This window comes from Adiantum capillus-veneris, chromosome 11 (assembly GCF_014529385.1).
Source record: "Adiantum capillus-veneris isolate H3 chromosome 11, ASM1452938v2, whole genome shotgun sequence".
NCBI classification, from domain to species: Eukaryota; Viridiplantae; Streptophyta; class Polypodiopsida; order Polypodiales; family Pteridaceae; genus Adiantum; species Adiantum capillus-veneris.
Window position 1 is genome coordinate 11,297,124 of NC_140941.1, and position 10,463 is coordinate 11,307,586.

Consider the following 10,463-nt stretch of genomic DNA (forward strand, 5'->3'; position numbering starts at 1 on the left):
CAGCCTTGACATATCTAAAAATTTAATGCATGAACAGCTGCCCTTCACAGTTCAATGCCAATTGTTTTTTCATGAGAACTTACCCAGATTGCGTAAACTCTTGCATCACAGCTGCTGTTTCCCTGACCAACTGCAGAACTGGAATATTTTCCTGCACAAATAAAGTGAAACTAAGTAACATGTGCCACAACTTGACAGCAAGCAAGATCCCCTTGCTAAAGCACGACCTTGTACACTCTGTAATACTGCTGAGCCTGCTTTCTGCTTTTTCGTATCAAAACTCGAGAATCAGGACCCATACCACTACACACAGAAAGAGATCCAACATTCAACATCTACTGGGTCATAACCAAATAAGGTTATTAGTCTTTCCAAGCAAACCTGTAGCCAACACCTATGTTGGGCGTCAACAACTGTATTTTCTTAACCTGCAAGAACCACACAGCCCGTAAGCTGCCTCAAATGCTTTCCACAAAGAGTGGAAAGAGCGAGCCCATAGAAGGACACGAAATAAGGAAAACAATTGTAAGAACGAAGGGCCATACTGAGCTTTCATCAACAAGAATGGATGGCAGCTTTTTCTCTGTAGCTATCACTACCCCATTTGACGCTGTCAACACAAACTACAAAATAAACATCTTTTCCACAGAGCTAGAAGCACTAAATTACATGCATGTACATGGAGGATGCAGGCATGCATATTCACCTTTGATGCCAAGAGAAGTCTGTCCGGATGCTACGGCCTGGAGTGCGTGCTCGATCTGCACCAGCTTTCCTGAAGGACTGAATGTTGTTAGCGAGAATGAGTATTGGCTGTCTCCCATATTCTCCCGTCTGTGTTTCTTTCTCTACACGCGCCTGAGCTTCGCTCTCTTCTAACAAAGTTTAAGATTTTTTTTTGCATTCCAAGTTTTAGGCCAAAATGTTTGGTCTACATGGGAACGTTGTCGCTATCTATTTAACCATATACATTTAGGCACGTCCATGTTACGAAATAGGTGTAGTTAAACAAATAATTGAGTAGTTTATTAAATGAAGAGAGATAATTTTCACACACAACAGTTTATAGAGTAAAGAAAGAGAGAGAGTACATACGATATACGTGGTTCACTCAATGTGAGATACGTTCACGGAAAAGCAACCACTCAATGGTTTTAGTATTTCAAAACAACAAGTAGATTATAAAGGGATCATATTTTTTTGGAGCTTTCGTCTTGCTTCCCTCTCACCAACTCACAATCACCTTGTTGCATCAACTTCACATTGCATCACAATGCTTCACAATCAGTTTTTGTGTGTAGAAGAGGCCTCCTTTTGTAAGTCAAAAGGGTTGTCCTCACTCATGAGAGGTAGCCGTGTATAATCGTCTTTGTGTTGACAAGTCCAAATCGGACCCTCCAATCCGTCTATGTGTGGCCGCACTTGAGAAGGCAAGTTCGTCTTTGAAATCGACCATTGACTTCTAGCCACCGGTCAAACGACCAACCGTTTTTCGATCACTTTTCGACCGTCGATCGGCCATAATATTCCGGCGAAGCCAGTCTTGAGCAAGCTGGAGACTGGTCGTAAAAATTTTGGCTTCCAACGTTTTCTTCACGCGCTATGACTTCTCCTCATAATGGGGGCTTTATAAATGTGCGTTCTTAATACAGAAAATTACAAGGGGTAAATCAGGCTCTATACTTAACAATTTCCCACTTGGAGACTGATCTCCAAACCAAACTTGTGACTGCTTTTCATCCTGGCTTCTTATCCTTGAATGCCAATTCGAGATGAGCAAAAGCTCAACTTTTCTTTGTTGACCACCTTTGTAAACATGTCTACAGGATTTTCACTTGTATGCACATTTCATAAATTTAGTTATCCCTGTTCCAAAAGTGTGTGTATGAAGTGATATCTCACCTCAATGTGCTTTTTCCTTGAATGAAAGGCTGAGTTCTTCGCAAGATGGATAGCACTTTGGCTATCACTGTACAAAACACAATTGTCTTGTTTAAATCCAAGCTCTTTTAAAAATCTTTGAAGCGATATAATCTCTTTGCTTGCCTCTGTCATTGCTACATACTCCGCTTCCGTGGTAGAAAGTGAGACCACTTTCTACAGCTTTGAAGCCCAACTTACCACTGTGCCTCCAACCGTGAAGACATAGCCAGTAGTGCTCCTTTGAGTATCTTTGTCACCTGCCATACCTGCATCAGCATACCCTTCCAAAAAAATATCAGTTCCTCCAAAATACAACGCATTTGTTGTTGTTCCTTTTAAATAACTAAGTATCCACTTCACAGCTTGCCAGTGCTCTTTACTTGGGTTGTCCATGAACCTACTTACAACTCCCACTGCATGTGCAATGTCTGGCCTTGTCAAGACCATAGCATACATAAGAGAACCTATCGCTGCAGCATATGGAACTTTAAACATATATGTTATCTCCTCTTCTATCTTTGGACACATTTCCTTAGTTAGTTTAAAATGACCATCCAAAGGTGTAGAAATCGATTTTGCATCTTACATTGCAAACGTTTCTAGTACCTTCTTGATGTAATCCTCTTGAGATAGCTTTATTGTCTTCTTTGTCCTGTCCCTTGATATTTTCATACCAAGTATCCTTTTTGTAACACCTCTTTGTATCCTCTTTGAAAGATTTAGACAACTCCTCTTTTAGGTCTTTGATGTCCTGCATGTTAGCACTTGCAATCAACATGTCATCAACATACAACATTAGGATAATGAACTTTCCATCTTCCAAACTCTTTGTGTAGACGCAATGATCTGAGTTACATCTTGTGAATCCATGATCCAACATCCATCAATCAAACTTCAAGTACCGCTATCTCGATGCTTGCTTTAAACCATACAAGATCTTCTTTAATCTACAAACCATTTTCTCCTTACCTTTTACTTCATACCCCTTTGCTTGAATCATGTAAATTTCCTCCTCTAAGTCACCGTTGCTGGAATTAGGGTTGCAGAGAAACGCACACAGCTTGGAGAAGACGAAGGAAGCTCAAGGCACACAATAGAGAGTGTATCACTTAGTGTGCAATGGAATAATAGATAGCCCTAGAGTAATGGACGTATATACAATGCTCGGGGGGGAAAACCTCATAAAGAGGGAAAAATGCCCCAGTGGTCCTAGTGTGATCACACACATCACTACCACATGTATATGGTAATAAATCCCCCCTGGAGTGATGCGATGAACGAGAGCTAGCAAAAGGGAAGTGCCATGCCCTAAGGACATGATCAGTCCACAAAGGGGAGTAAGCCCAAAGCTTTGCGGAAAGCTTCAAGCTTCTCACGAGACAATGCCTTTGTGAAAAGATCTGCAAGGTTGTCCTTGTTGGCACATAAGCCAAGTTGATCTCTCCAGCTTAGAGCCTCTCCCTTACATAATGGTAATGCACCTCAATGTGCTTTGTGCGAGCATAAAAAACTGGGTTCCTCGCAACTGCCAATGCGCTCTGACTGTCAGTGTAGATAGTGTTGGCAGTGTTCTGTCCAACACCCAAATCAACCATAAGGCGTTTAAGCCATACACACTCAACCATAGCTGTGAAGACTGCCATGTACTCAACCTCACAACTCGAAGTGGCCACAGTAGGTTGCTTCTTGCTCGACCATGATATACATGAACTGCCAAGCATGAAACAAAAAACACTTGTGGACACTCACGTGTCAAAACAACCAGGCCAACCTGAGTCCGAAAAAGCATGTAAGTCTGGCGGCAATGATCCCCCCTTGGGATAAAACAAGGCAAGATGTAAAGTGCCATTAAGGTACTAGAAACTCCTCTTGACAGCCTGCCAATGCTCAGACCCTGGGCTATGCATAAATCTGTTGACCTGTGAGTCTGCAAACTGAATATCTGGCCTAGTGTTGCATACATAAATGAGGCAGCCAACAGCAGTTTGGTAAAGAGTGACATCAGCAGGATCGCCAGCATCATGTAGACTCAACTTCAAACCTGTTTCCATGGGAGTGGCAATAGGTTTGCAATCCTCAAGTCCAAACTTACATAGCAATGTCTCTATGTAACTTTTATGACACAAGGCAATACCACCATCACACTGCTTAAACTGTATACCCAAGTAATGATGCAACAGCCCCAAATCTTTCATCTTGAAAGTAGCATTCAAATTAGCCTTAAATTCAGCAATATGTCTCTCATTTGGTTCAGTGATCAGCAAATCATCGACATAAAGAACCACAATGAGAAGTACATCACCCTCACGCTTTACATACAATGTGCTTTCTGTTGGACTGTTACGAAAGCCTCGTTTGACCGAATGAGTGTCAGCTTTCTCATACCAAGCACGAGGAGATTACTTCAACCTATACAAAGCCTTCTTACATCTGCCGACTTTGTCCTCTTGTCCTTTTATGACAAAACCACGAGGCTGCGTTACATAAACTTCCTCAAATATGTCACCATTCAAGAAAGCAGTAACAATGTCTGATTGATGTACATCCCAACCAAAATGAGCTGCCAATGCACATAGAAAACGCACAGTAGTCATACGACAAGTGGGAGCAAAAGTCCCTTCATAATCAATGCCTTTTTGCTGTGCATAACCCTTTGCAACAAGTCGAGCCTTATGGCGATCGATCTCACCATCCTGTTTGCATTTCAACTTGTAAACCCACTTCGTACCAATGGCCTTTTTGCCAGGAGGCAAATCACATAAAGTCCATGTGTCATTCTCTATAAGTGCATCATATTCTGATTGCATGGCAGCCATCCAATTTTCTGAATTCTGTGCTTCATCAAAAGACAGAGGCTCCTCAACATCATGTAAGCTAGACACAGCCAAAGCATAACAATCTGATGCATAAGATGCATGGCGAGAGCCTGAACGAGTACGACTAGACAAAGGTGCATCCAATTTACTATCACGCAAAGTGTGCACCAGCCATTTTGGCATACCTCTAGCCTGCTCATTTTCAGCCCTTTCCTCATCAAGTACACCATGTACATCTGCATCAGTAATAATAGGCTGATCTGTAACATTTTCAGAAACCCCCATAGGCTGTACATTTGCCTCGTTGGAATTTACATTCGTATTTCCACCACTGAAAAGAGGCAACAAAGTGTCATAAATGTCCCGTGAGCTCACATTACTGTCTCTAGTACATGACAGCAAGGACTGAACAGAATCTTCCACAAACACTACATCCCGTGAAAGCAGAATACGCTTTGTTTGCAGATGATATAACCTGTAACCTTTGCTTTCAACACTATAACCAACAAAAATACATTTGACAGCCTTATCATCCAATTTTCTACGCTGTGTTTGTGGCACCAAAGCATATGACAAACATCCAGAAACACACACGTGCTCAATTGAAGGCTTTTTATCATGCCATGCTTCATATGGAGTAATAGACTGCAAAGCTTTCGAGGACACCTGTTAAGTACATAAGTGGCACACATGATGGCCTCAAGCCAAAAAGAATGCGCCAAAGCTTGACTTTTGACCATACATCGTGCCATTTCCGTCAGCGACTTGTTTTTTCGCTTAGCAACACCATTTTGCTAAGGTGTATAAGGCACTGTACATTGGTGTTTTATCCCACGACTAGCCAGAAATGCATTAAATTCATGAGACATACTATGCGCTCCTTGCCGCACTGTCGAAGCAAGGGACTTGCCGATACACCGTGTGTGAGCCACAAATGGCTCCAAGCACACAACAAGACTAATCTAGCAAGCTGAAGAGAGCAAAGGGTGTGTCACTCACCGCTCTACGCTCGCCTTCGTGGTGGATTCCTCGCCGCGATGAAGAAGAGGCTGCAGTCGTGCCGCGCTCAACCGTTTCGCCGCCGTCGTGCCTTCGTAATGCTCGATCGCACACACACACTCTCCCTCTCTCTCTCTCTCTCTCACATACACACACACACAAGGAGGTGAAGAAGAAGAAGATGGAGCAAGAGCACTCTTCTATTGCACAAATGAGAGAATGAGTGAATTTTAGGTTTAGTTGGTTTTTATATGAGCTCACCCCATTCACACTTGGGCGCCCATGCTTAGCCAACTAATCCCTCGAATGTCCCAGTTAGAGTGCGCCTCTCATCGGCGATCAGTCTTATCCTTTTCCTATTGGTCCGACAAGCCCGATACCTGACTCTACCAAATACATAATACACGTCCGTCGTAGGTGATTGGGTGTCCGTGAGCCGTGAGGGTTAACATGCCCCCCTTCCTGATGTAGATTCCGTCCTCGGAAGCTATTGAGTTGAAGCTGGTTCGTCGAGGTGGAAGAGCATTTGAGATGAATGTCCTTAGCCTTCTTCAGTCACTGCAAAATCAAACAACATTGGCACAGTAATTGCATTCTCATAAGTGATTAAAAAGCATATGCAGTTTTAGGTAGACAAATTGATTGGTAAAAGAATTTGAAACAATTTGTCAGCAATGAACATTAAATTGCAATGTAATCAAATGCATAAACAGATGTAAAGGTAAAAAATTAAACAAGTCTGGGGTCGCTAATTTGACGGTCGAAAGGCACTAGAGATTGAATATTAATACCATGGGTAAGCTTCTTAATTATCTGTGGTCAATTAAGTTGTTTAATCGCGAGAGCCAAGTATTCATGTTCAAGGGCTGACTAGAGGCTATATCTAGAAGACCTTGTAGTTAAGCTACCATAAAAGGAATTTCTCATGAAATCATCGCCTGACTGATTACTTTTTCTTTGACCCCCCAAAGTCTTTTCACAGTGATTCAATTTTGATGTGTGTGCTTATTTTGTATGCCTTGGGTTTTTTGCTTTTCAAGTAAAAGCGCCCATACTGGGAACCTCTAGGGCTCTAGTACCATAGGCAATACATGTGAGTGAAGTACCAAATCAAGCTGAGATTTCTCTTCCAGCTTAAGATTTTACAGTGTGGCACTTTGATTTTTTGTTTGTTCATTTTCAACATTTTAATTTTGTAACTTTGGGGGGTCATATAACACTGATACACCTCCCCAGGCTCATCACACTAGTAAACTCCCTTTATAATACTTAAACTAAAGGTCAATAGGGTCAAGCCCACTAGAAAGCCCTAGTACATTCACACAATGCTGCGTTAATCGGATTAAGAACCTAAGTAACCATTAATTATTAGGAAGGCATTCCCCATGGTATTAAGAGAAGATTTCTAACACCTAACTTGGTCAAACTAGTTTGTCGGACTGCTTGATTTTTAAACCTAGACAAGTGATTATGACAAAAAATTACATTGAATTAAATGTTTGAAACTAAGCAAATGCGGTGAATATTAGGCTACCAATCACAATTAAAGCTGACAATCATAGATGCAAAAAAGATAAGGGGCAATGCTAATGGACAAGAAACACCTGTTTGTGTCGATGGTCGCGCTTGATTTGAAGAGTGAGTCGAGATAAAGATTCCATGAAGGTCCAAATCCTACCAATAGAAACACGCTCCTGTACACACTAGGAAACAAAAGGAATACCTTCAGGAGGCACATTAGTGGAAAAAGGTACCAACACTTATTAAACACAACAAAAAACATAAGGAACCCTAACCTAATTATTTGCACTCCCCCTAGAGAGTCAAGGGAATAGGATATTGTAGAGGTTGGGGGGAAACCCTAAGGCTAAACCCCTATCTTCGTCGTCGAGATAAACAAAGTCATCATCCATGAGACCATATGTGCCATCCGTGTAGTTGTGTAAATTTTCTTCTTCATCATAGGTGCCCATGTTTACTAAGAAGGCCACTAGACGCCTATAGTCATCTTGGTCAAAAGGGTAGGCTTGTGCAATGGGAGAAACGCTCTCTACTAAGTATGGATCACACGTGGTCAAGAGACGTATCAGCCATTCTAACTCCTCAAAATTCCTCTCACATGCTAGCGTACCTATCAAATCCCATTCACATGCAAGCACTGGAAAGACCATGTGAAATATTTGTGAAAAGTAACGAGGGTACCTCTCACCCAAGGCAGGAGTGGATGACTCTAGCGTACTAGCCATATCTGTACACGCAAATAGATGATGGTTAGAGTGCAAATATTATAAGGGTCGTGTTCTTGTGCATAATTTGTTTTTATGATTTGTGTTATGGCTCTTGCTCTTTTACTTTTTTATCTTGTTTTTGTGAGTATAAGGCTTTATATATACATTCCCTAAGATCGGAGATTAAGAAATCAGGGAGAAAGGTTGAGAGGGAAGCAAGTGAATGATGGATGTCCACAAACACTCCCCCCTTCCTTGGGTAGATCATACCGCTTGAAATGATGTCGTCACCCTTTGAAACCAATTGTTCCAGTTGGTAATAGGTGAGGATTTTTGCCAGTAGTTTTCTATTACCCTAGGTGCCTCGTCAAGTTGCAAGGGTGGTAAGGTACTATCCCAGGATCGAACTTGAAGTGGTTCATCAGGTGATTTTTGAACACTGGGAGGTGTGGATTCTTTTGTAGCTTCATGGAGGTCCACTACTATAGATGGAGGCTGTGTAGAAGCTTTTACCTCTATGGATGTATTACATGAGGAGCTAGAAGCTTCATGGAACTCCCCCCTTCCTGAGCTAGGTGGAATAAATTGGTTTTGCCTTGGAGCCCAAACTAGCTCTGGACTAGGTGTGTAGCATTCTGTGATCTTTCCCTTCCCACTGTCTGCCATTGGCTTTAGTGTTACACTGTTTGACTCATATGGGTTTGTTGTCGATAGGGAAGGACACATTTTACGTTTAGGTACCCAAATTTGCTCATTTCCATCATAGTAGCCTTGGGCTTCTAATAGTTGTTTTGGAATCCATCGTGATTTGGTCTTGACTCTCCTAGGGCGCGCTCTTGGTTTTCCCGGTAAAATTTTTCTTGGAATGGATGGGAGGGTTGAGGTAGTTGGAAGTAAGGCCTTGGGGACCCATTGATATGTACTCTTAGGTCGTGCAGGTTGAGTACTTGCAATATTACTGCTTGCTGCAACTACAAGTGTTGAAGTGCTAGATTCATGGGTAGCCGGCAAAGACGAGTTAACCACCTTGGCTTGTGAATGTTGGCTATCCCTCAACTTTGCTAGAGTTTGCAACGTAGGTAACTTTGTTTGAATGATAGGGGTAAGAGTCGGTGGTCGCGTCGTGACACTACCAGTATCCCAATCAATAGTGCATTTGGTTGCCAACATCCACGTGCATCCCAGGTTTACGTTGCCTTCCATAGCTCCCGCGGGCATGACTAGAAACCTCTGCACTATGCTTCCATTTTCATAGACAACAGGGGTCTGAAGGACTCCAAGAATAGCAGTTTTCTTTTTATTAATGCCCTTGACTTGCATCGTACTCGGGGATAGGGTCGGTTTCCCTAATTGACACCAAAATCCATAGGACAACAAATTGTGTTTAGCTCCCGTATCTAATAAGGCATTGTATAGTACTTTCCCATAGGGGCTATTTAGCTCAATTGGGTATCGTAGGGGTGGCTCAGATTCTAATGAGTCGTCATCTGTGTCCTCGAAAAATGCTTGCGTGATTCCCAGATTAGCCTCTCGTTGGCGTCTAAGACGTTGTTGTCGTTCTCGAGCCTCAACTCTTGCTTGGATTTTTTTAAGCTCTGCTTGTTCCTTGGCAGCCTTCTTTTGATGGATGGCTTGCAACTCTTCCTAGCTTAGAGGATCATAATATCTTTTGAATTTACTCCCATGAAGGAATCCAATGGTTTCAACTCCATCTAGAGTCTCCACACGAATGGTACCTTGCGGGGTAATTTCACACACTCGATATGGTCCCTTACCAGCGTATTTCAATTTCTTCTTTTTGTTACGTACCTCGTACATAAGAACTTTATCACCAACCTTGATGTCTTTATCCTTTAAATGGCTATCAAACCACTTCTTTCTCCTATCCTTCTCCACTAGAGCATTTCGCACAGCTAATTGCCTCTCTTCATCTAGCCTTTCCAGGATATATAATTGCTCAACTAAGGGGTTACCATCCCAACCTTCTTGAGAAGCTACTCGAAGACTAGGAATGACAAACTCCCATGGCATAACTACTTCTTGGCCATACACCATCTTAAACAGTGTGCAGTTAATAGCAACTTTATACGTAGTACGATAGGCCCATAAAGCTGATGTAAGCTTTAGGTCCCAATCAGTGCGATGAGCATGAATTGTCTTTGTCAAAATGGAGATGAGAGTTTTGTTGGTACTCTCAACTTGGCCATTTGCTTGGGGATAATAGGGTGTAGACTTGTGGTGAGATATCATGAAGTTTGATGTGAGTTCTTTTATTACTTCATTTATAAAATGAGTTCCATTGTCACTCACAAGTTCAAAGGGGCATCCAAAACGTGTGATAATGTTCTCAAAGAGGAACTTAGCTGTTGTTTTTGCATCCGCCTTTCGTGTTGCTTTTGCTTCAGCCCATTTGGTTACATAGTCGGTAGCCACAATGATATATCGTGATTGCGTGTTACGTGCAGCCGGACTAATTGGTCCTACAAAGTCTAAGCCC

General features: G+C 42.1%; 1 protein-coding gene across 2 annotated transcripts in view; it reads right to left on the reverse strand.

Moving 5' to 3' along the window:
• Positions 1-912, reverse strand: part of LOC147446885 (proteasome subunit alpha type-2-A) — a 59,245-nt gene extending 58,333 nt beyond the window's left edge. The window contains exons 1-5 of one of the 2 annotated variants that reach the window (XM_086522829.1): positions 707-912; positions 546-610; positions 382-428; positions 228-303; positions 84-151 (exon numbers count right to left, since the gene is read on the reverse strand). In XM_086522829.1, the coding sequence (XP_086378955.1) occupies positions 84-151; positions 228-303; positions 382-428; positions 546-610; positions 707-824 (374 nt within the window). In that variant the 5' untranslated portion in view covers positions 825-912. The remainder of the gene's footprint in view (positions 1-83; positions 152-227; positions 304-381; positions 429-545; positions 611-706) is intronic. The other variant, XM_086522830.1, reaches the window with a different exon arrangement.
• Positions 913-10,463: the final 9,551 nt, after the last annotated feature.